The sequence below is a fragment of the Aedes aegypti genome, chromosome 3 (assembly GCF_002204515.2).
Source record: "Aedes aegypti strain LVP_AGWG chromosome 3, AaegL5.0 Primary Assembly, whole genome shotgun sequence".
NCBI classification, from domain to species: Eukaryota; Metazoa; Arthropoda; class Insecta; order Diptera; family Culicidae; genus Aedes; species Aedes aegypti.
The window spans coordinates 148,188,573-148,215,729 of record NC_035109.1 but is presented as its reverse complement, the minus strand read 5'-3'; the positions used below and the strand labels follow the sequence as shown (position 1 = coordinate 148,215,729).

The 27,157-nt window shown below is 36.8% G+C and overlaps 1 protein-coding gene across 1 annotated transcript in view; it reads left to right on the top strand.

Moving 5' to 3' along the window:
- Positions 1 to 5,760: 5,760 nt before the first annotated feature.
- The window catches only part of LOC5568218 (gamma-tubulin complex component 5), a 35,856-nt gene continuing 14,459 nt past the window's right edge, over positions 5,761 to 27,157 (top strand). Inside the window, exons 1-2 of the mRNA XM_021852724.1 lie at positions 5,761 to 5,998; positions 6,059 to 6,560. Of these exons, the coding sequence (XP_021708416.1) occupies positions 5,918 to 5,998; positions 6,059 to 6,560 (583 nt within the window). The 5' untranslated portion in view covers positions 5,761 to 5,917. The remainder of the gene's footprint in view (positions 5,999 to 6,058; positions 6,561 to 27,157) is intronic.

Here is a 27,157-nt window from a genome sequence, read left to right as displayed (position 1 = left end):
ATATTTGCAATATTTGACTATTGACAAACAATTCAGGCCTAGAGGGACAAAATAACTGTGCAGGGGGCTTGATTGGAGTATAATGCATCTGCCTGCATTGGTCCCATTAGGGGTCAATGCCAAATATATGATATTTTTTTCAATAGTTGTGTGCTTCATGTAATTTCATGATATTTGCAATATGTGACTATTGACAAACAATTCAGGCCTAGGGGGACAAAATAACTGTGCAGGGTGCTTGATTAGAGTATAATGCACCTGCCTGCATTGGTCCCATTAGGGGTCAATGCCAAATATATGATATTTTTTTCAATAGTTGTGTGCTTCATGTAATTTCATGATATTTGCAATATTTGACTATTGACAAACAATTCAGGCCTAGAGGGACAAAATAACTGTGCAGGGGGCTTGATTGGAGTATAATGCATCTGCCTGCATTGGTCCCATTAGGGGTCAATGCCAAATATATGATATTTTTTTCAATAGTTTGTGTTTCATGTAATTTCATGATATTTGCAATATGTGACTATTGACAAACAATTCAGGCCTAGGGGGACAAAATAACTGTGCAGGGTGCTTGATTAGAGTATAATGCACCTGCCTGCATTGGTCCCATTAGGGGTCAATGCCAAATATATGATATTTTTTTCAATAGTTTGTGTTTCATGTAATTTCATGATATTTGCAATATGTGACTATTGACAAACAATTCAGGCCTAGGGGACAAAATAACTGTGCAGGGTGCTTGATTAGTGTATAATGCACCTGCCTGCATTGGTCCCATTAGGGGTCAATGCCAAATATATGATATTTTTTTCAATAGTTGTGTGCTTCATGTAATTTCATGATATTTGCAATATTTGACTATTGACAAACAATTCAGGCCTAGAGGGACAAAATAACTGTGCAGGGTGCTTGATTAGAGTATAATGCACCTGCCTGCATTGGTCCCATTAGGGGTCAATGCCAAATATATGATTTTTTTCAATAGTTGTATGTTTCATGTAATTTCATGATATTTGCAATATGTGACTATTGACAAACAATTCAGGCCTAGGGGGACAAAATAACTGTGCAGGGTGCTTGATTAGAGTATAATGCACCTGCCTGCATTGGTCCCATTAGGGGTCAATGCCAAATATATGATATTTTTTTCAATAGTTGTGTGCTTCATGTAATTTCATGATATTTGCAATATTTGACTATTGACAAACAATTCAGGCCTAGAGGGACAAAATAACTGTGCATGGGGCTTGATTGGAGTATAATGCATCTGCCTGCATTGGTCCCATTAGGGGTCAATGCCAAATATATGATATTTTTTTCAATAGTTGTGTGCTTCATGTAATTTCATGATATTTGCAATATTTGACTATTGACAAACAATTCAGGCCTAGAGGGACAAAATAACTGTGCAGGGGGCTTGATTGGAGTATAATGCATCTGCCTGCATTGGTCCCATTAGGGGTCAATGCCAAATATATGATATTTTTTTCAATAGTTGTGTGCTTCATGTAATTTCATGATATTTGCAATATGTGACTATTGACAAACAATTCAGGCCTAGGGGGACAAAATAACTGTGCAGGGTGCTTGATTAGAGTATAATGCACCTGCCTGCATTGGTCCCATTAGGGGTCAATGCCAAATATATGATATTTTTTTCAATAGTTGTGTGCTTCATGTAATTTCATGATATTTGCAATATTTGACTATTGACAAACAATTCAGGCCTAGAGGGACAAAATAACTGTGCAGGGGGCTTGATTGGAGTATAATGCATCTGCCTGCATTGGTCCCATTAGGGGTCAATGCCAAATATATGATATTTTTTTCAATAGTTGTGTGCTTCATGTAATTTCATGATATTTGCAATATTTGACTATTGACAAACAATTCAGGCCTAGAGGGACAAAATAACTGTGCAGGGGGCTTGATTAGAGTATAATGCACCTGCCTGCATTGGTCTCATTAGGGGTCAATGCCAAATATATGATATTTTTTCAATAGTTGTGTGCTTCATGTAATTTCATGATATTTGCAATATGTGACTATTGACAAACAATTCAGGCCTAGAGGGACAAAATAACTGTGCAGGGGGCTTGATTGGAGTATAATGCATCTGCCTGTATTGGTCCCATTAGGGGTCAATGCCAAATATATGATATTTTTTTCAATAGTTGTGTGCTTCATGTAATTTCATGATATTTGCAATATTTGACTATTGACAAACAATTCAGGCCTAGAGGGACAAAATAACTGTGCAGGGGGCTTGATTGGAGTATAATGCATCTGCCTGCATTGGTCCCATTAGGGGTCAATGCCAAATATATGATATTTTTTTCAATAGTTGTGTGCTTCATGTAATTTCATGATATTTGCAATATTTGACTATTGACAAACAATTCAGGCCTAGAGGGACAAAATAACTGTGCAGGGGGATTGATTGGAGTATAATGCATCTGCCTGCATTGGTCCCATTGGGGGTCAATGCCAAATATATGATATTTTTTTCAATAGTTGTGTGCTTCATGTAATTTCATGATATTTGCAATATTTGACTATTGACAAACAATTAGGCTGACCATAAGCCAACCAGATAAAAACGGGACAATTTTAAAAGACATAGATTATGCGATTGTGCTACTTTTCCCCGAATTCCAGTTCCCCAAATGGCCCGTTTCTCTGAAGCCATTTTCCCCGAATGACCCGTTCCCTTGTAAAGCCTGATTCGCTGCTGACAAGTAATTTCTCGGCCTATCTTGATGCATGGAAAATTTCTGCCAGGAATCGATCAAGAATGCGCTTTTTTCTGATCGCAGTACGCAGTTGAAAAGAACTGTCAGTTCAAATGGGAGTCGCTGTAGAAAATTTCTGCAAGGAATCGGCGAGAAATTTCTTTAGCGATTCCTTTTCAGTAGCAAATCAGGCTTAAAGCAATGCAGCTCAAAAAAGTGCAAAAATAGTCTTTACCCGAGCAGGCGAAAAAAGCTAAATAATAGCAAATTTTGATATGGACATACAAAAGTGATATTAACTTGAAAGATATAAGGGATAAAAGATCCGAAAATAATATCTAAAATTTACTCCTGGAATACTATTAGCACATAAAATTTTTAACTTTTATAAGATCTCACCATCAGCGAGCTATTCCTCAGATCTTCCAACATCAAATTTAGCTATGGCTCAGAAGTTCCAGGAATAAAATTTTGATATTATCTTCAGATCTTTTATCTCTTATGTCAATCAAATCAATCTCTCGATTCAATGGTCAGAACTTTGCTTCTGGTAGTAAGATAGTGTTAAATTAGAATGATCGATAAGCTACAAAAGAAGGAGATATTTGATCATTCTCGACTAAATACATATTGCCAAAAATACATATTGTTCACCACCTTGAAATGAAAAGGTTATGACAATTATGAGTGTTAGAACTTTTCGGAGAACTGAGCTATTCGGGGAAACGGGGTTTTCGGGGAACTAGCATTCTGCAAACTGGCGTTATGAGAACGACATTCGGGAAACCGCCATTCGAGGAAAAGTAGCAGAACCAGATTATGCAATACCAAGCTACATGTCTGTATGATTCAATAAAAATCACTAAAGAACCTCGAAGCTCATTCTTTGATTTCCGAAAAAAATCGTTACACTTTTCATATTTTCAAATTCAATCGTATTTTTTTCTAATATTCCATTACTTTATTGAAATATCCTATTTTTAAACATTTAATCTAATCAATTGCGTATCAGAAGTAAACACATAGTTGTTGTTTTTCATTTTAGGTATTATATGAATAATTATCTTATGAAGATCCGTATTTTGGAAACCCACCAAAATTAGACATAAATATGAGTAAAGAAACGCAAAAGGTTAAGCAAAAGCATGTACGGGATCAAGTTTAACTCTGTTAGAGAAACTAATAATTGCTTGGAAAATAGATGAGTAAGACAATAAACTTTGAAATATTTCTAAAAACTGTTTGTTATGTTGTTATTTTTATTTTTTTACTGGTGTTGAAAATTATGTGCCAAATCTCCATTTCCTAAAATACGGGACAATTCGAGCATTTTCCATTAAACGACGGGACAATCCGTCGAGGGGATGAAAACGGTACTGTCCCGTTAAATACGGTACGTATGGTCAGCCTACAAACAATTCAGGCCTAGAGGGACAAAATAACTGTGCAGGGGGCTTGATTGGAGTATAATGCATCTGCCTGCATTGGTCCCATTAGGGGTCAATGCCAAATATATGATATTTTTTTCAATAGTTGTGTGCTTCATGTAATTTCATGATATTTGCAATATTTGACTATTGACAAACAATTCAGGCCTAGAGGGACAAAATAACTGTGCAGGGGGCTTGATTAGAGTATAATGCACCTGCCTGCATTGGTCCCATTAGGGGTCAATGCCAAATATATGATATTTTTTTCAATAGTTGTGTGCTTCATGTAATTTCATGATATTTACAATATTTGACTATTGACAAACAATTCAGGCCTAGAGGGACAAAATAACTGTGCAGGGGGCTTGATTAGAGTATAATTCACCTGCCTGCATTGGTCCCATTAGGGGTCAATGCCAAATATATGATATTTTTTTCAATAGTTGTGTGCTTCATGTAATTTCATGATATTTGCAATATTTGACTATTGACAAACAATTCAGGCCTAGAGGGACAAAATAACTGTGCAGGGGGCTTGATTGGAGTATAATGCATCTGCCTGCATTGGTCCCATTAGGGGTCAATGCCAAATATATGATATTTTTTTCAATAGTTGTGTGCTTCATGTAATTTCATGATATTTGCAATATGTGACTATTGACAAACAATTCAGGCCTAGGGGGACAAAATAACTGTGCAGGGTGCTTGATTAGAGTATAATGCACCTGCCTGCATTGGTCCCATTAGGGGTCAATGTCAAATATATGATATTTTTTTCAATAGTTGTGTGCTTCATGTAATTTAATAATATTTGCAATATTTGACTATTGACAAACAATTCAGGCCTAGAGGGACAAAATAACTGTGCAGGGGGCTTGATTGGAGTATAATGCACCTGCCTGCATTGGTCCCATTAGGGGTCAATGCCAAATATATGATTTTTTTTCAATAGTTGTGTGCTTCATGTAATTTTATGATATTTGCAATATTTGACTATTGACAAACAATTCAGGCCTAGAGGGACAAAATAACTGTGCAGGGTGCTATTTTTGAGTATAAGGCACCTGTCTGCATTGGTCGCATTAGGTGTCAATGCCGTAAATATGTATTTTTTCAGCTATAGGTATACTACATGCTACAACAAATCATGTGTATTATACATAAGAAGAAATGTATGAAGAAGCCACGCATGGGCATACCCGTGTGTCGTAAAATTTTATTTAATGGTGCATAGATCAGTACTCAATCGATTTTCAAAATGTGTTAAAATGGTTCAAGGAGTCCCATTTAGTTTAGGTAACTTTGTTTTAGAGAGCAACAATTCTGGTGCTGTTCGTTATATTTCCCCCTACAGATGCATGTGATAAATGCGCGAAATATAGTAAATAATATATATTTAATAATAATAAATAATAGTAAAACCGATACCGATGGCAAGAAAGCCTGAAAACCCCAAATCAACTAGCAACTTGCATGCAACATTCTAGACACTCATGCCCCTATCTTATTCTACGCCCTTTCTGCTAGCGCGGTCAAACATCTCGCGCATTTAACTCAGCTTCCGACACCTTTGAACGAAAACGTCAAAATAGGACGAAAGTAATCAAAACAAAAAAAAAATCAGTAACAGACTGTTTGTTACAATTTTCGTTAGAATTAGGTGTTCAAAAAGCGAAACTGTTTTAAACTGTGTAAAAAGTGCTTTACAATATTTATAATTTTCCTGCATTGTTGCGTGCAGACTGCATTATGTCCCTGGCGCTCGAACAGCGCGAAGCCATCGTCCAGGAATGTGTATCCGAGTTGATAAAAGTGCTCACCGGATTCGATGTACGATTTGAAATTCAAAGGTCCGGGACAAAAGTGTTTTAATCCATCCTTCCATTCCAGGAATCCGAAGAAAACTTCACTCTGTGCCACCAGTTCGCACAGGCCACGATCCGGAATCACCGGTTCCTGTCGGTGAACAGTCATGAGATCCGCCGCAAAGCCGATGGACTGATGGAGAACCTCCGGATTTCGAATCTGGACCGGTTTGCCGATCGGTTCCGCCAACTTTATGAGGGTTTCATTGGGGATCCGGCTTGTGCCGATCACTACGTGCACGACATCCAGTGGTCAGTGCTGCTGTTCCTGATGACGGTGGCTCACAATCCGATCGGAGCGCTGCGGGAACGGATTAGGAGGGGTTCTCCGGTGCGGATGATTGAGGCTAGGGGGCTTGTGGAACCGGAACCGGTGCCGGATGATGAGCGGAGGGCTTTGGTGGAGGAGCTAAAGGCGGATAACATTCAATGCTGGGAGGATGATTCGGAGCTTAGCGAATGGTCGGACTCTGAGGAGGAGGATGAAGGCAGCGAAGAGATTCAGAACACAGTTCAACGCACAAAATGTAAGTTGAATTCTGGCTTCAGATCCTGAAAGTACACATCCATACTAGCAAAGCTCTATTTGCAAGGCTGGTAGTAGGTATCTTTTTAGAGACCTGGTATTTATGTTAATACAAGTCTCTATTTTTAATGGAAGTCTCTTTTTATAACCAAAATGGTACCTAAAGTGTATCCAAAATGGTATCCAAAGTCACAATTCTCCTTATTCTGCTTGCAGTGAATTCTGCTGCCAAATTTTAGAGGTTCCGAAAAAATCTTAAGAGACTATTTCATAGGTTCTGCTCAGATTCCTCGAAAAAACAAACTTCAGGAATTCTGTTATTGATGTTTTAAAGATTTCTTCTGTTTTTTTTTTCGAATTCTCTGTAGAGCTTTCTTTCTGGTATTACAACAGCTAGTCCATATTGGTACAGCATACAACATGGCAGGCCTGAAAATTTGTTTGAATATCAAAAGCTTGTTCTTAAGACAAAGTTTTGATTTTCTATTAATAAGGGGATAGAGACATTTTACATATTTATTACATTTGGCTTGAATGACCTCAATGTGATTTTTGAAAGTTACATTCTTATCTAGTATGACCCCTAGATACTTAACTTCATCTGACCAAATTATTGGAACCCCTCTCATCGTGACAACATGTCTACTTGAAGGTTTCAAATAAAGAGCTTTTGGTTTATGTGGGAATATTATTAGTTGAGTCTTTGAAGCATTAGGAGGAATCTTCCATTTTTGCAAGTATGAAGAAAAAATATCCAAACTTTTTTTGCAATCGACTACAGATGACACACAGACTTCGTCCTTTGGCGGAGAGGCCTGTGTCATCCGCAAACAAGGATTTTTGACATCCCTGAGGTAACTCAAATGAGTCAGGTGTGAAAGTATTGTAAAATATTGGTCCCAAAATGCTGCCTTGGGGAACACCAGCTTTTACAGGAAGTATTTCAGACTTGGAGCTCTGATAATTATCCTGAAGTGTACGATTTGACAGATAACTTTGAGTTATTCTAACAATGTATGTTGGAAAATTATTTTTTTTTTATTTTAAAATCAAGCCTTCATGCCAAACACTGTCGAATGCTTTTTCTATGTCTAGAAGAGTCTATTCTAGTCTTGCCAGTAGAATATCCTTCAGATTTGTTGGAACGGATCAACTTTGTTACACGTAAAAGTGCGGGTGGTGGATTAGCCGCTTACAATATATTTAAATTGACCGTTCAAAAGGTGGTCGATGGACATCAATGAGAGTGTGACGTCTGTTTGTCTGTGCTAGAAGCTTCTGCAGCATTTTTCCATTTGGCAGGAAAATATGCTAATGGAAAACATTTGTTAAATATATCAACTAAGAATGATAAGCTACTTTCTGTAAGTATCTTGATGAGGATGAAGAAAATTTCGTCATCGCCAGGAGCTTTCATATTTTTATTTTTTTTTTTTAATAATAGTTCTCACTTCTTCCAAATTAGTCTCACAGGCATTTTCGAAAACGTTCTCTTGATTGAGAATATTTTCGAAGTTCTGAGTAACTTAGTTTCAGAGCATTGTCAATATCAAGTTTTGTTTGTAAAGAAATGTTAACATCAAGATTAGAGTCAATAAATGTTTCATATATATTCCAGTTGGCTCGAAAACAATTGAAAGTGGAGCTGATAGGATTGAGAATCGCTTCATGTGATATTTGAAATGAAACAGGGACATGATCAGAATCAAAATCAGCATGAGTAATCAGTTGGCTACAAAGATGACTAGAGTCGGTTAAGACTAAATCAATCGTAGAAGGATTTCTAGAAGAGGAAACACGTAGGGCTATCAGGGTATTGAATTGAGAAATATTCTGAAGAGCACTCATCGAATTAAATTCTGCCGTTGGAATTACTTTGAGAATTATTCCATGACCGATGTTTGGCATTAAAGTCACCAACGACAAATTTTTGACTTATTGCGAGTCAATTTTCGCAAGTCAGATTGGAGCAAATTAACTTGCTGTCCAGAGCATTGAAAAGGCAAATAGGGAGCTATGAAAGTATATTTACCAAGCTGTGTTTCAACAGAAACACCTAAAGTTTCAAAAACTTTAGTTTCAAATGACGAAAACAGTTGATGTTTTATACGCCTATGAATGATGATTGCAACTCCCCCACATGCCCCATCAAGTCGATCATTACGATCTCTTTTAAGTTTTGATCCAGGTTTAAAATAAGTTTCAGTAATACAGTAAGGACCCGATTTTGTCAGCCCCTCGATGAATTTCAGGCTGACAAAATAGGGAACCTGACAAAATCGGGTCTTTTTATTTTGTTCCTGTTTTTCAAATTTTGACGTGTTACATGGTTACATTGACTTTTAAGAGGGCGATGGACATGGGAGTAATCAGTTTTTTGATCAGGGCCTCCCCCTCTCTTATATTGGTAATATCGATTTTTAACGCTTAATAAAAGGCATTTCCATTCCCCCCCTCTGGCTACGCCCATGCGTGCATGACATCAAACATCATCATCAATTTTGATGTAAACGTGGTAAAACATGACGATAACAATTTTTTTGACAAATTTAAAATAGGCTGATAAAATCGGGTCAAAAAGCTGACAAAATCGGGGGTAGACAAAATCGGGGGCAGACAAAATCGGGGGCTGACAAAATCGGGTCAGTACTGTAACTGTTTCAGTAATTAATCCATTGACATATCACTAGAAGTGCGTTCCTTTAGAATTTTCGGTAGACGAAGAGGCGGAGTAGAAGGTTCTTTTTTTCATTTGATTTGAAACAATTAAAACGGTTACTCGTAGTATGAAAAAGGGAGGAGTTAAAATTACCTGCTACGATATCAGCATAGGATTTTTCCTTGGGTAGATCCATTTTAAAGTAAAAGATTCAAACGGCTACCCAACGGAATAAAATTAGTTTGTGAATGAGCATGATTATAATCTTCCTGATGGGTATGATTCTTAACCCTCTAATACCCAACCCCGCCTTTAGACGGGGTACACTTTGGAATTTTGTGTATTTTTTCGTAGCTCGCAAATCAAAATGATTTTATTTTTGGCTTATCCAGGTTTTTGAAAGCGCTAATGGCTGCCACAAACAGGCTCGATTTCTGGTAGGGACATGTCGATTTGACGTTTGGCTTGGGTCATTTTCTATTGAACGGACCCAAGCTAAACGTCAAATCGTTGAATCCCTACCAGAAAGCGAGCCTGTTTTCGGCAGCCATTAGCGCTCGTAAAAAGCTGGATACCTTGACTCATAACACGCATATAAGAAAAGTTTTTTATGGCTTTTGAAACTTTTTTGTATTTTTAGAAGTTGTTTGAAAAATTGCATTCTTATATAACCTACAAATGCCTGGGCTTCATTTAACGTGTAATATAAAAAATCGTATCTTTTATATTTTTCTACGATTAACCTATCACAAACGAAGAGCCTGGTGGTATTAAAATCATTTCAAACCTGTTTTTCCGTTAGTTACACGGAAAATAAAATACGCTCCGAAAAAAAATTAAAAATTTAATATTTTTAAAAATACCGTAACAATTTAAATTTTTATTATTGCCAAAAATTAACAACTAGAAAAGGCTTCAAGAAAAAATGAAAAAAAGCTAGGGATGTTCAGAAATAAAAATTATAAAAATCAAAAACCAAAATTTAAAAATTTGCGTATAAAAATAAATAAATGCCCAAAACGTGTTTAGAACGATTTTAGATAACGAAAAATAATACTTAAATCGAAAATAAAAATTTGGGTATTAGAGGGTTAACCAAGCAATCGTTAACTGAAAAATGAGCATTGTTCGATATTCTACCAGGGAAATTCCGGAAACGACCGTTACTGTAACGGACATTACCGTTCATCTGTCTGGCACGAGCCTGTTAGTTAGATTTATGAGGGCACCGCAATTTGCACATACAAATTTTGTGGTATCTTCCTTCACAGAACAGACGTCCTTAGCGTGAGAAGAACCTCCGCAAATAATGTATTTAGCATCCATGCGAAAATGTTTTGTTCCATGACCCCATGGCACCGACATCACTGAGCGAGATTCTGGAAATTTCGTTCAGGTTTCTGGAAATGTTCCCATGTCACACTGACATCGAACATAAGTTTAGCTTTTTCTGAAGCTTCAATATTATTTAGATCTTTTTTGTTTTTTTTTTTTTCTCTCTTGATTTGTGGCTCAGACCTCTTTGGTCCATAAAGCCAAGGATTGTGACGTTTGTAGTAGTGTTTTAAAATTGATCAAACGGGACGACCGAATCTGATGCCCCTTCAGTAATTTGCTATACTTTAATAGTGACCTGATTACATTTACGTGTTTTTTTAATAGTTAATCTCAAACATTTTTGTTAATTCTTCTCAGATATTCGACTATTTGTTTGTACTCTTTGGGGTTATTTTCGTTAAGAATATCAATTAATGGTGTATTATTGTACAGTATTGGAAAATTTACTCTGTGTGTGTCATAATGTGAGCAACCGTATAGTATGTGCATCAAATCTTCAGTATTCATACAATGGTCACAACGTGAATTGGAGACAAGATTCCAGTTAGCAAGTTTCTCTTTTGTAACAACATGTCCAGTTCTAATTCGTCCTATTTGTATTATTTCGTAAGTTGTTAGATTAAGTCCTTTGAACCATGGTCTATTGTTTACTATTCTGGAATGTTCGTAGTGAAATTTACCCTTCTCTGTTGAAATTAAATCATATTGATCCTGCCATTCTCTTGAAACTTCGTTTTTGAAAACATTTATTAAATCACCTAAAGTATATCCTATTTGTTCTTCTTTATTTCTAGTAGTACCCAGTTTAGCTGCTTGATCAGCTCTATCGTTACCAATCAACCCTATGTGGCTTGGTATCCATTGAATGTGAATATTGTTAATGTTGGATTTGTGTATATCATTAAGTAATTTAGTAATCAAAAAATTGTCTGTTTTGTGAAAATTTAATAGTAACGTGCAAGCATTTTTGGAGTCTGTGAATATAACTAAATTCTCTATGTTTTTATGATTTGCATATTCTATAGCATTAATTATGGCAACTATTTCTGCATTAAGAATTGTGAATCCAGTTTTGAGCTTACTACTGTATGAAAGTTTTTCCTGTGTGTCGTAGTAACCAAATCCTACTAAATTATTGATTATAGACCCATCTGTATATATTTGATAAAAGTTATTGTATTTGTTTGAAATTAACTCTAAAACTAATTGTTTTTGTGAGCTAATACTTAATGCTTTCTTATTTAGATCTTTAATGTTGTTGGCAATCGATAATTTATTATAAATATTTTCATCATAAATTGGGTCTATTTTTGGAGCTAATTGATAGAATAGGAAATTATTGACTGAAGCGGTTTTTTCTAAATACGATGTGTGTTTCGGGATCGAATCTTGACTCATGACATTATTGAGGTTTTCTATAATCGTACTTTTATTGTAGTAAAGTGTTTTAGCTATTTCTTTCAATGCTAACATTTCAGCTCTATATTTTAAGGGAAGTTCTCCTGCCTCGTATAATACTACGTGATTAGGTGTAGATTTTAAGTGTCTTAATGAAGTTCGGATTGCAAGGTGTTGCGTAGTTTCTAATTTTTGGAATATTGTTTTTGGTGTGGTTCCTATGATTGTTATACCATACTCTAAGTGAGGGCGTACTATTGCTTTATAGATTTTTAACATTTGATCGGGATGTGCACCACTTCGTTTTCGGCTTATCATTTTTAAAATATTTATTTTTTTCTTCGCTTTTACTATACTGTTATCAATATGAGTTTTGTATGAAAGTTTATAATTTAAGTGGATTCCTAAGATTTTGTGTGTTTGGACTATTGGTATTGGTGAATTATTTATTTTTATAGATACTGTTGGGTCAAATTTGTTTCTGAATATCATACAAGCTGACTTATTAGGATTTAATTCCATTCCTAATTTTTTGAACTCTATTGCTAATCGACTTAAAAAACTTGTCATTTTTTCAGCGACTATTGCCACACTGAAACCTACTACGATAGCTGTAAAGTCATCAGCAAATTGTATTAAAGTTTCCCCGTTCCTAGTTATATTGTGAATCAGTTTGGTGTAAATATTGAAAAGTATAGGTGATAATGGACAGCCCTGAGGTAGTCCTTTATTTGATATTTGTACTATATGCGATCCATCATTTAATTCTAGTATCATTTTTCTCTCTTTAAGGTAAGCGTAGACCCAATTTATAATTTCAGTTGGTATTTCTAATTGTTCCATTATAGATAATAATTTATTTATGTCAACATTATCGAACGCCTTACTAAGATCAAGAAAAGTGGCCGCAACGACCATACCCTCTTTCTTAGCTTCTTGTACTTTTGTGACTAGAGTATTTACACAGTTAATAGCTGACGTATGCTTCTTAAATCCATATGAGTTTGTTGGAATGATTTGTTTGTCTTCTATGAACTTATTTAATCTATTTTTAACTACATTATTTATAAGCTTAATCAATACATTTAGCATCGCTAGTGGTCTATATGATTGTGGATTATCTGAATCCTTTGAGGGTTTGAGGAGTGGTATAACTTTTATTGATTTCCATTCATTTGGTATATTGCATGATATTAACACTTCGTTGAGCAGTTCTGCAAATCTAATAACTAAGTTTAAGTTAAGATTTTTTAAAATAAAAAATGATAAGTTGTCTATACCTGGTGTTGAATGATCTTTTTTTGATTTTATTATTTTTAATATTTCTCTATAGTCTATTTTAATAATGTTTCCATTTTTTGGAGTATAATTGACTGTTTCAGTAATTGGAGGAAAATTTATATTCATGAACTGTTGTGAAATAACTTTATTATTTAAAAGATGTATATTGTTTTTTGATGGCCTTCCACCACCAACCATTTTTATTGTGTTCCATAGTGTTTTGCTGTTCATATTTCCATCAATTGAGTCTATTAATTCTTTCCAAGTTTTCCTTTTTTCTCTTCGAATCTCTCTTTTTAGTATTGCTCTACTCTTTTTGAATTCAGTAAAATTTTTCTCTGTTTGGTTTTTATAAAATTGTTTGAGATTTTCGTTTTTTATGTCCAGTAATTCTTTTATACGATTCGTCCACCATTTTTTTGGGTTTTTGTTTTTCTGTTTATTTGTTTTGTATGTACATTCTTTGAATTTCTCTTGAACTATTTCATTGATGTCTTCTGGTACGTGGAATGCATGGGGTTGTAATTCGTTTAATTTTTCTATAGCCTGTTTCTTGTTAAAATATTCTGTTTTATAGTTATAATTATTAACTGTATTGTCTATTACAAATTCTATTACTCTGTGATTGCTAAAAAAATCCTCGTTGATAACATTCCAGTCTATTTTGCAAGCTAGATCCGGTGTTGCAAGCGTTAGGTCTATTGAAGATGGAATGGAGTTTGGGGGTTTAATTAATGTACTAGAGCCGTCATTTAATATTACCATTTCTCGACTATCTAATAAATGTTCTAGTAATTCGCCTCTCGGGCAATTTTCTTGTAGTGGATTCCAAAGTTTGTTATGAGCATTAAAATCACCTGCTAATATCACCGAACCTTCAAAATTTTCTATTGTGTCAAATAATTTTATCAGTGGTTCTCTAATTTCACTATTGTTAACTGGAAGAGGTGGTATGTAAATGGATATAAATAATATTTTTGGTTGTGTATTCTGAGTGATAATTGCTATTGATTCTACTGGAAGTAATTTTGGCAATGTAAAAGGTTTGAAAGCAATTTCATTTTTAATCAAAAAGCCAACTCCACCGTATCCGGTGGATCTGGCTTCGGTTAATAATTTGTAGCCGGGAAATTTATAACTTTCATCTGGCTTTAGCCAAATTTCGCTCAGTATGACTATGTCTGTACTATTTTGCGAGAGGAAGTTTTTGATTGTTTCTCTAGTATCTATAGGACGTATACTAGTAACATTATTTTGAATAATTTTAAGTTTTCGTAGCTTGTTATGCATGATTGACTATTTACTATTGTATTTTTCAGGTTTATGTACTTACTTCCGGATTTACTATTTTATTTAATTCTTCACTTATGTTTATCAGTAACAGGTCTTGTTCTATTGAGTCGGTTTTTTTGGAACTTTGGATTATGGTTTGTTGGATCGCTTTAATTTTGTCGAACATTTTGTTAAGGTTAAACTGTTTAATGAGGTCATCTTTGATCATTTGGGTTAGTTTTTCAATATCGGTTGTTTTGTACGGATTAGTTAGGAATTCGTGTTTCGAGTTTTGTGTGTTGAACCAATTTTGAGGTGTCGGAAAATTTGGTTTAGTGTTTACAATGTTTCGGGTATTTTTGATTTGTGATTTATTCATTTGTTGATTTCCAATTTCCAGTGGTGGGTAATCTCTGATGGAGTCGAGTCTTCCTTGTACGTTATTTTTAGGTCGTTTTGGGTATTTGTCAGATGCCTCGAAAAAGGATGTTTTATTTATGGCCATGTCTTGTCTAATTAGGTCTTGTCTAGCTCTTTCCGGACATTCCTTACTCGATGCTTTATGATTTCCTGTACAATTCACACATTTCGATTCCGTTGTTTCGCATTTATCTTCTTGATGTTCTTGTCCGCAGTTACAGCACCTTATTTCTTTCGCTTTGCAAAACTTTTCTCGGTGACCGTAACGCCAACATTTCATGCATAACTTCAGAGGAAAAATGTAAGGTTCAACATACCTATTCGACCCATAGATTTCCACAGTTTCAGGTAGATTTTCTCCTTTCACAAACATTTTTATCGAATACGTTGGTACAAACTTTCCTTCTCCTACCCGTTTCTTTATTCTTTCCACTTTCGATACCTTAATGTTGTTTCCACATACCATATTCTCCATAATTTCGTTTTCTGTGATAGATGGTGGAATGTCCCTTACTACACCTATGCTCTCTTTGAACCTCATTGGGACAAAGATTGAGTAGCCAAAACTTTCCTTGAGTAGGGTTGAGTTTAGTAACTGTTCTGCATCTCTGGGTTTCTCAAAACTAATTTGGAATTTTCCCCTACCAACTCCTTTCATTGCACTGTATTTCGTTACTCCAATATTTTTGAGCATTTTTGCTACCTCCATGGGATGTGGGTATTTCACGTTATTGGTTTTGTCTTCGTCTTTCATTTCCTTTTCAATAATAAATGTCTTGTAGTGTTGGTTTTTTATCCATCCGTCATCGTAAATTCCGTCGGTTTTGTCTTTGTTCTGTCTTGTCGTGTATTTGTCTGACTTGTGTACTGTACCTGTCTGTTTTTGTGTGCGTGTGGTCTGATTTTCGTTGCTTTCAGTAAAATCGCCATTTTGTTTTTCTTGGATTTCTGTTTCGTTCGTAGTTGTATGTCCGTTAGCGTTGTCATTCAATACTCGTGTGGCCTGATATTTGTCCAATTTCCTTGTGTAGTTGCCTTGTTTTTTATTTCTCTTTGTCTCTCTGTCATAGTCACTGTCGTCGTCTGTGTCTTTGTGTCTTGCTTTTGACTTCCGTAATGGCACTTTTGCCCAATCATCATCCTCCATCTTGTCTCCAACTCCCGTCCCCATCATGTTTCCACATCAGAATTCCCTACCCTCCCTTATATATCAATATCCCCAAAAAGCACTTTTATAGTCTTACACCTAATTGAATCAACGTAATGGAGAATACTTACAGTAATCAATAATGTAATCTTTTTTTTTTTTTTTTATAGTTTTTTTTTTTTAAGGCACTCTATGCTCGTGGCCACTACTGTGCCGGAATCAGTTGATCTGTAGCTTCTTTACCGATACAGATCTATTTTCAGCTTATCTATATTTACATCTGCTTTCACTCTCTCCTACTCTCTTACTCTCACACCGAGCAGGTAGGAGAGAGCTCTGCTGTTAGTGAGGCTAGCTGCCTGCGAAGAGGGTCAGTTTGTCTCAGTCACCATCTGATACTGACGGAGGATGGATGTGCTCCCCGAAGCACGGTCCGTGAGGCGTCTTCTGGTAGCTGGACGGGTTTTTGTGGAGGGGCTGGGAATCGAACCCATGACCTTCCGCTTATGAAGCGAAAGCGTAACCTCAAGGCTACAGACCCCCCTAATAATGTAATCTTATCACTAATATGTACAACTTTTTACTTGAGGTTAGTCAGGCACTTTTTCCTTTTCTCACTTTTCGCTCGCGAACGCGCTTCACAATCCTTGTCAGAGACCGTCTGAACCGATCGAGTGGTTTGGAGAGAATGATCTTTTTTGTTGAATTGAACTAAATGATATTCTTAAGAAAGCCGAAGAGTGACAGATTGAGTTCTCTTTTTCATAATGATTACTTGGACTTGGAGGGGAAAAGCCAAAAAAAATCATTTATTCCATTTTTGATCTTTTCAGGTACTTACATATAGTCACTTGAGAGACCTTTCAAGTCGAATTTGGAAAAACAGTCATTGTGCAGTAGACGGCGCTGCTTTGTATCAAACCGAACCCAGTACATGTGCACTTCGGTTCAAACTTGGGTTCAAATAGTGGCACAAAGCCGGCAGACAGGGAACGGTTGAAATCCTCGTGGATATATTTCTACCAGAGGCGTCGCGTTGCCTAATTATCAACATGTGCACTTATGAATTAGTGTCATTATATTTTTGCCATTATTATTATTGAATTCAAACAATTTTTTAAATTATTGAAAATGTGTAACTAGTGGCTACAAACCTTCTTGTTCAAACATAATTTTCTTCTAGTCTTTCAGTTGATTCAAAACATTTTAGTTTTCAGATGCTGGGTTGTTTAGTTTGATTTATCAATTCAACCAACAGTTTTTCAATGATCAGGATTTGTCCTCATTATGGGCAAATTATAAGTTTGAATATGAAAATAGTTTTATTTATGCGGGTCAGCATTGAATTTTAACTAATATTATAATGCAGGGCTGTGATCATAGCCCACATACCGTAACATAGGGCGAATAGAAAAATGTTTATTAAATATCAGTACTTTTTTTCATTTTAAGTGCATTGAAAAAATCAAATTGTGTTAACTGCTTATACTCGCATAACAGTCCCATATTATATGGGATTTCCTATATATTTAAATGAGACTATTATGCGAGTATGGACAGTTAACTTGATGGGAAAAAAAATTGTTGTTGAGATTTTATTATTTTATTCTCATGTCATGCAAAATTTTGAATTTGAAAAGATTCTATAGATATAGACACCTTACTCTTTTGCTATTGAACTAAAGAAACAAAAATATTTCAGTCGGGTTTTTAAAGATTATCATTACATACTAGTGGCATTTCTAACTGTAGGTCGCTTCGTTTCTATTCGCCCTACTTTTTTCTGTTCACCCCGTTTTACGATACTTTTGCATAAAATAAGTACACGATCGGTTACATCGTGTACTTAGTGCACGCATCATGAAAAATGCTCACTTTTAAAACACACTACAAGCGTGAAGATGCTGGCGATGAAGGAGGGCGCGACCGCACCTGAGATAATTTCTGGTTGTCTTCTGATTGACCATCGTAAGTATACTATCGCGCTAATGCTGTATGTTAAAAGCGAGGTTTTTAATAAGTAAATAACAAAAAACAACAGAGTTATTACCGAGTGCCAACTTAAAAAAAAAACTCCCTACTGCCAGCCGCCTGAAACATCACGCCTGCACTTCACACCACAAGCTTGGCGTTGCTGAAAGCGCGAAAACCAAAAGAGAGCAAGAAAATGGATCTCTCTCGTGGACTGATTTACTTACACACTGGCATTTGTAGTTCAAAAATCTTTCTACCACATACACAGGATTGCGTATACGTTGCAAGGCAACACGTTTCTCGAGGATAGTGCACGCGTTGGTTGTTATCGTCACAGCAGCAAAGTTTAGCGTGGAACAAAGTGTTGCGCAGCATGCATCGCGCTGAGCGCGTAGAGAAAATTAAGTCTGATTCGCGCTTCGCACGAAACAGCTTTTGCATAGCAAAAATTTAACAATTGATAGGTGAAAATTGCGTTGCAAGCTATCAGCAATAAGAATAATTTTAATGGGCTAAATTTTGTTAAAAGAAATATTAAATTGAACTTCAAAAGCAGTACATATTGTAGGTGGTTAAGTTGAACGAATTGTCACCTGTGCAGTGCACATGTTGCACATGTGGACGCGACGCCTCTGATTTCTACGTCATCTACATAAATAAAAATGGAATGGTGTTTGTATGTCACGAAATAACTTACGAACGGGTCAACGGATTTGTATGATTCTGTCTCCGCTTTGTTCTACAAGGGTTCCAACGTGTTTGTGTACAAAAAAATCCCATCATATTCACCAGGAAAGTCGAAATAATGAGAATGAACGGAACTGTCATTTTGTATGGGACGATTCAAATCGTTTTTCAACAGCCTATTTGATGGCAAGACGAAGTTTGCCGGGACCACTAGTATTGAATAAATGTTTCATTTAAGCAGATCAACTAAGATCAATACTTTAAATAACATTTAGCGGTAACTTTATGAAAAAAAAAACCAAGGATTTTACTAGGGTTTCGTTCTACTTCGTCGTAAGAGCTACTATTCGTCGTATCAAACTTAAAATGTTCCACTACGGCGGATATTCCAACTTACCTGCAACATAGATTCATTTTCCAAATGTAATTTAGTGAAAGCTTTTATGATTCGTCCACCTGTACACCAAAAATGCAATGAAACTAATGTATTTCGATAAATAACTTCAGTTCAATCATCCACTTTACACTTTTTCACCGAAATCGCATGGACGAACACGATTTGAGAGAAATGCTTAGAGATCGACATCAGTCACACCACTTTCCAACACAAGTTTCTGCCTGCCCCCGTGGGTGTCTTACTTCGCCGGGCACTTATTTTCACTATGGAAAACCTTCGTACTTCTTCACTGAAGGATCTCATTCCAATAACACGCCGTAAAACTTCAATAAATCACCAAATTTTACGAAATTTCCTCACCCGCCGCGTATGATTGAGAATGTAAACAAAGTTCTATCCGTCGTACTGAGAAAAAAAAGCTTGTGCGCATCAATGTGTGCGCGACGCTCGACGTAAATATACGATTCCTTTGATTGTGTTGTTTTCGCTGTACTGTGAGCAAATGCCATAATTGTACGGTCAAAAGGAATTGTGTTCATATGTTTGGGCTGAATTTTGATGACGAACAATTAATTTTAAAGGAAATTAGTATATTCCAACATGCTGAAGGAATGGAGGGAGATGCCCGGTGATCTATATAATCTAGTGAAACATTTCTCGCGTAACTTTTCAAAACGTCCTAAGTAACAAATGTAAACAAATCGAGATTATCATTGCAAATCATTTGCGTTGCACCACTTAGCAGCACACTAGAACACTCGTTCTGATATATTAACAATAAATTAATCTATTAAAAGCTTAACAAAATGACCAATGTTCAAAACTGCATCGCTTTTAATCAATTGTTACATTGGACCTTTGATCAGAGAACCAACCACATGTCCTATGTAACATTTATGAATAAACACGATTCTAATGTTACATTGGACATTCCTGAATAAAGCTTTGAAATGGAGTTTAAAAGGTAGAATGATTTGTAGAAGCTTGTCTGAGACACTACTTAGATGTATAGAATGCCTTAATAACTGCTTCTCAATCATTTCAGTCGATATTTTCAGAGTCGCACTGTCTCGCAAAATTGAAAACGCTCAAGTGACAAAAAGAGAATGAGTTACACAAAACGGTATTTTGGTCTTTTTGCCAAACCATGTTTTACCGTTTCGATGAATTGGATCAGCTGCAACTTCTCTTTTCATATTATTAGCACATTGCATGTATATAGGGGAATGATATTGAGCACAAGATTGAGCATCATGATGTCATTGTATCAATCTGATTCAGATGCATGATCGATCAAGCGTATAAATATGCTTCCCGGCAGCAACACGAGCAACGTACATGCGCGACTTGCTCACACATATTTTCAGAGCGATCAAACACCGAAGAGAGGAGAAGCTGTATGTTGTTAGGCGTGGGCTCCTTTCTCAAGTTCCTACAACAAGATGGACGGCGTCGTCATCGTCATCATTCCCAACCGCAATTTCTTGTTTCAACCGACGGCTGGTGCTGATTGCAACACAGCCGTCACCACCACCACGTCATGCAGTGGGAAACTCACACATGATCATGTGGGCCAAACCGTCATAAAAACGGGGGAAAAATTGAGGGAGAATCAGTGAGAGAGCAAAATGTCCTACATACAGCTCAACGTTTCCCTTCCTTCTGTTGTTACATAGGACACATAGACGGAGGGGAAGAAATGACGTCATGGGATTGAATCAATCAAAACAAAGCACAGCTGGTGTCTCCAATTAGCACACCGCAACAAAATGTCGATATTTTCAGAGTCGCTCTGCCTCGCAATATTGAATACGCTCAAATATTAATAATAATATTAATAATAATATTAATATTAATAACAAAAAGAGAACGATGTACACAAAACTGTATTTTGGCACGGCAGCAACACGAGCAACGTGCATGCGCGACTTGCGCACATATAGGTATTTGCAGAGCAATCATTCACCGAAGAGCGGAGAAGGTGTATGTATTTGTTTGGCATTGGTTTCCTACAACACAATCGACGGCGCCGTCATCGTCATCATTTCCCACCGCTATTTGTTTGCGCCGACGGCTGGTGCCGAATGCAACACAGTCGTCACCACCCATCGTGCAGTGGGTAACTCACACACGAACAAGTGTGGGCGAAACCAGCATTGAAACGGGGAGAAGATTGAGAGAGAAACAGCGAGAAAGCAAAAAGTCCCATGTACAGCTCAACGTTTTCCCTCCTTCTTTTGTTACATAGGACACACAGACGGAGGGGAGAAAGTGACGTCGTGGCATTGAATGAATCAAAACAAAGCACAGCTGGTGCCTGCGATTATCACACCGCAACAAAATGAGCAGTTCAACTTGAATGTTGAAGCAGTTCAACGCACGTGGATACAAAATGAAATAAAACATGCTTGCTGTGTGCTCAAATCAAAATGTCCGATGTTACTATAACTGAAACAAAATGACCGAAGTGAATGTCCAATGTAACAATTGTTGAAACAGAACGACCTATGTGATTTATCCTATGTACATATTTTTGGTCAAAACGTCCTATCTGATGTTTTTATAGATTTCAATGTAATTTCCAAATAAATTGACAAAATTTCATTTCTTACGTTGAACTCTATTACACTGCTTCCCTCTACAAGCAACACAGTGGGGAAAAATTGTTTCATTTTGATACAGTTTCAAAATGTATTTTCACAACCTTCAAGCTCGATTTACTCAAAATGTGTGAATTGTTAGATAGGCCGTTTTGAAAAGTTACGCGAGATTTTATTATAGCGTTGATATATTGTGTTTTAACCAGTGCTGGGAATGGTAATAGTAGTAGGCTTGACTTTTCGCGAAAATCACGTGGCTCTCCCAGTACAGTAGTTCAAAAACGTGAATCTCATCAAGTAGCCTCTGTTGGGTGCACGAATTTTCTAAATCATGAGTGTCATTGAAGGCTCCAAATGCGGAAAATGCAGCGGGAAATAGAACATTTTTCTACAGTAATTTCGGGTTGCCCTTAGCAACGGGTGTTTTGCAATTTTCAAGGCATTTGCCTACAGCAGCGATGGGCGTGAGTTTCACTGGCTTCGCTGACTGTGATTGGCTTTGTTTGGCTACTGTAGAGTGAGTTTCAAATGTTTTCCCAACCCTGGTTTTAACCACTCAATGCATCACAGTGAGCCGTAAGTTGTGAGACGAATCTGGAAACTGATTGCGACGGAGTTGAAAACGATACGACGGATTGAGAATACGATAAGATGCATTTTCTTTGCATTATTCCCAAAAACAGATCAAGATTTATCAAAATTATTGTACAATGCTAAAGCCGTTTTGAGAAAGAATTGTTTGGCATCGGTTCGTATCAGCATCATTCACTGCAATACTGGGAAAATTGCAGTTCTCACTGATCAATGCTTGATACGATGGATACTAGCACATCACCCTATATCAAACAACAGGACTCAATAAGTAGAAATTGATAAGCGTGGATATCAACTTTTTTTGTATCTGTCCGTTTGTGTCATTGTTCTGAACCTCGAATGCAACCGAAGATTGGCACTAACATTTGAACCACGGTTGCAATCGAGGTACAAATGGACCGGTTTTCGAACCGGCGTTTGAACCGAAGTTCACTTTACACATGTTTGGGTTTCGGTTTAGTTTCGAGCGTTTCGGTTTGCACACGAAAGCGGAGCGTACGAAACCGCCTGAACCAACGTGTTCGGTGTTCGTTTGGGAAGACTGGTCCAAAGCTTTGAAAAACAGCAGAAAACAACAGTCAGTAGCGGGGTTTCCGAGGTATCATCGCAGCCGATCGATGATGCTTCGTGAAAATCAGTTACTTCACAGCTGCGGTAGCTTTCTGTTCAACCGTAGAACGAAAAGTTGTTATCTCTAAAGTTGCAATATTAACGCGTTTGCCGAAAAGGATACGCGGCGTACCTTGGAGGAAAGGAACAACCGCGGTTTTGCTCACTTTTTACTTCATTCTTATGGGAGATAACATTGCGGCGTTTCATCAAACGCGGTTGTTCCTTTCCTGGATCATTTGCCGCGTGGAATTTTAGGCAAATGCGCGTTTTTGGAAACTTTACAACAGCCGCGCGGTGTATCATATTCAGCAGACCAGTCAATACAAACCGCGAAATGGTACACCGCGAAATGGTTGACCGCGGAATGGTTTACCGCGAAATGTCGGACAACCCTCCGGGATTGTTTTGGAAATCTTGTGATTATTTCTGATATTTCTCTTAAGTTCTTCTGGGATTCATCCAAACAAATCGTTACCATTCCAGTATTACTTCTGAGATTCTTTTGGATGATCCTTTTACAGAAATCTGTATGTGATTTAACGTGTATCTCCTTAAGGATTACTTTTGAAATCCTAGAAATTAAATTCTCCGAAATTCTTGAAAATATTTTCGGAAATACTAAGAAAGATTCTACCAAAAATCCTTATGCATTTCTTCTGTATATTTTAAGGGATGGTACACAAATTATGTCACGCTAAATTTCAACTTTTTCGACCCCCTCCCCCCCTTTGTCACGTTTTTTGTATGAGTCCTCCTAAATTTTTGTAAGGATTGTCACGCTTGGATTGACCCCCTCCCCCCCTCGGAGCGTGACGTAATTTGTGCATGACCCCTAAAGGATTTTGCCAAAAAATGTACTAGGGTTCTACTAGAAATTCTTCGGGAATTCCTCCGAAAAAAACTCTTTTTTTTATCGGAAAACCTTCTAAAAATCCTAGAGTAAGAATGTCTCTTGTTTTCTTCCGGAAATCATGCTTTTGGTAATCCTTTTGAATACTTTCGAGGATGGTTCCGAAAATCTTTCTGAAATTCTTCTAAAAATGCCTTTGAGATTTTTGCGTCAATATCTTTGAAATACTTCCTGGACCAAAAAACCTGTTGGAATTCTTCAGGATATCCTTCTAGGATTCTTTCGAAAAACCTTCTGGGATTCTTTCGGAAATTTATCTGAGGATCCTTCAAATCCTTCCTACTAGATTTTTTTGAGGATTCCTGCAGAAATTCTTCCCGAATTACCTCTAGGATCCAGACGCATCCTGAATTTTTCAAGAAAACTCGGCGAGCCTCGTTGGATAAATCTACAACTCGTGCTGAAAAAATCATCATTTTGCAACTTGTTGCATAAATAACTATTATTGAATCATACAGTCATGTAGCTTGGGATTGCATAATCTGGTTCTGCTAATTTCCCTCGGATGGAGGTTTTCCGAATGTCGTTCTCTCAACGCCTGTTCTCAGAATGCTAGTTCCCCGAAACCCCGTTTCCCCGAATAGCTCAGTTCTTCGAAAAATTCTAACACTCATAATTGTCATAACCTTTTGCATTTCAAGGTGGTGAACAATGTATGTTTTTGGCAATATGTATTTAGTCGAGAATGATCAAATATCTCCTTCTTTGGTAGCTTATCGATCTTTCTAATTCAACACTATCTCACTACCCGAGCAGAAGCAAAGTTCTGACCATTAAATCGAGATATAGATTTGATTGAAATAAGAGATAAAAGATCTGAAGATAATTTCAAAATTGTATTCCTGGAACTTCTGAGCCACAGCTAAATTTGATGTTGGAAGATGTAAGGAATAGCTCGCTGATATTGGTGAGATCTTATAAAAGCTAAATATGATATGCTTATAGTATTCCAGGAGTAAATTTTAGATATTATTTTCGGATCTTCTATCTCTTATATCTTTTAAGTTATATCACTTTTGTATGTCCATATAAAAATTTGCTATTACTTAGCTTTTTTCGCCTGCTCGGGTAAAGACTATTATTGCACTTTTTGAGCTGCATTGCTTTACAAGGGAATGGGTCATTCGGGGAAATGGCTTCGGAGACACGGCCCATTCGGGGATCTGGAATTCGGGGAAAAATAGCACAATCACATAGTCTATGTCTTTTAAAATTGTCCCTTTTTTGTTTTTTATTTGTCCCGTTTTTATCTGGTTGGCTTATGGTCAGCCTACAAGAAAAGGGATCGCCGATCTCGATGTGTGGAATCCCAGAAATGGTCCAGAAATTCACATTTTTCTGATCGCAGTACGCAGTTGAGAAGAAATGTCAATTCAAAGGGGGCGCTCTGTAGGAAATTTCTTGATTCATTCAGTCAAGGAATTTTTTTACTTTTATTAAAAAGAGACAATTTACACCGTCTTCAGCCAAAGGCTGCACAGACTGAACATAACTTACACTAGACAACGGACACACGCAACACAACCAGTGGCCCAGTGAGGAATTTTTCGTTTGACGAAAAGTTTCCTCCGACTGGAGCGGGAATCGAACCCACACTACGTAGCGCAATACGCCTAAACGACTGACGCCGCTAACCGCACGGCTACGCAGCCCGCATTGAATTGAAACTTGATTGAAACAGCATACTTACCTTAACCCAAGAGGGGTTTCCGGGATAATCCAATAGGAAGTCCCAAGAAGGTTTTTGGAATAATCACAGAGCGATCAGAGAAATAAATTCAGAGGATTTTCAGGAAATTCTCTAGCACCACAACTAATATTATGACATATTTGTAACATATAGCATATATACGTCACGTACATGAAAGCTACATAAATGATTAGCAATGCTCAATACATAATTACAAATTGCGACGAGCTCAGCGAGTGATTTGTAAGCCATCCGGTTTGGGGGCGGATCGATGGTATCGAAGTGGATTAGAAACAATTACAGGAGAGCGTGTAGAAAATAAGTATGAATTGCGCAGAATACATCAGACCGATTTACCATTGTTGCGCACTTCTAAAAGCATTATTTTTATTATTAATATTTTTTGGAATAATTTTCCACGCAACTTGTGATAGTAGACGTTCCAGGTACCGAGTTTCCAATCATAGTCCTGATTTCGTTGCCAAGTCAGTTGCCGAAAATAACGGCCTAAACATAACTTGGTACTAAAATTGGGACAGAGCTTTAGGACCCTATTCATCTACACCACGCCTGCATAACCTTTTTGGTTCTTTTTCGGCATAAATGGTTGAAGCGTTCGCAATAATAGTCCGATCTGAGAAATGTTTACGTCAAATGAAAGCTTGATGTTATATCTGAATGATCTATGCATAAAAATTCAACTTTATAACCAACTCTTGAAGAGTTGCTGATGCGTTTAAGGTAAAACATCTCGGAATCCAAAGATGGCCGTCACAATGGCCGACTTGTGCACCTACTCACATTTTCAAAGGAACAAAACTGAAAAATAGTGGGCAAAAATTCCTGATTTTCTTATTTTAAGCTTTCTGCTAATGCACAAAAGCAAAATAAAAAATACACTATTGTAGAATGCTTCCTTCGTAAGATTAGTGCTTCTGAAGTTTTGGTGTAATCTTGAAAGTTGGATTCCAAACTGTTTCACCTTAAGCCAAAAAAAAAATCGTGCGGCCCGCGGGCCGGGCTGATTTTTGGCTTTGCTTACATCGTTTGCAAAAAGTTTAATATAAATTAGAATTTTTATACATTGATCAATCATATAAAATATCAAGCCTTCTATTGAGATAAAAATTTCTCAGATCGGACTATAATTGCGAACGTGCCAACCATTTATGTCGAAAAAGAGCGAAAAAGGATAGCTAGGCTTGATCTACACGCTTTATCTCAAGAACTGTTCCAAAGATCTTCCAGTGATTATTTCAGGAAATCTGTGAAGAATTCTTTCAGGAATTCTACAAATAAATTCGACCAATGATTCATTCAGTTCCTTTAGAAGTTTGTAGTTTATAAAAATGTTCAGCAAAGTTGCTTGTGTTGGTTAAGAGAATATTCTTTGTAAAATACCGTCATGCTAAAACACAGACTGTTTGTGGAAACCTGTTATTTTTTCGGAGTTTTTGTACAAAAACACTACGAAAAAATGGGAATATCACCCCGATATGTTCACAAAAGCTGTGCTTTTTTGTATGAAGAACATTTCGTACGAAGTATGTATTGAAAAATTCTCAACAGTTCAAGGTACAGCCGTACTAAGGAAAAACCAAACTGAAAAATTGAAAACT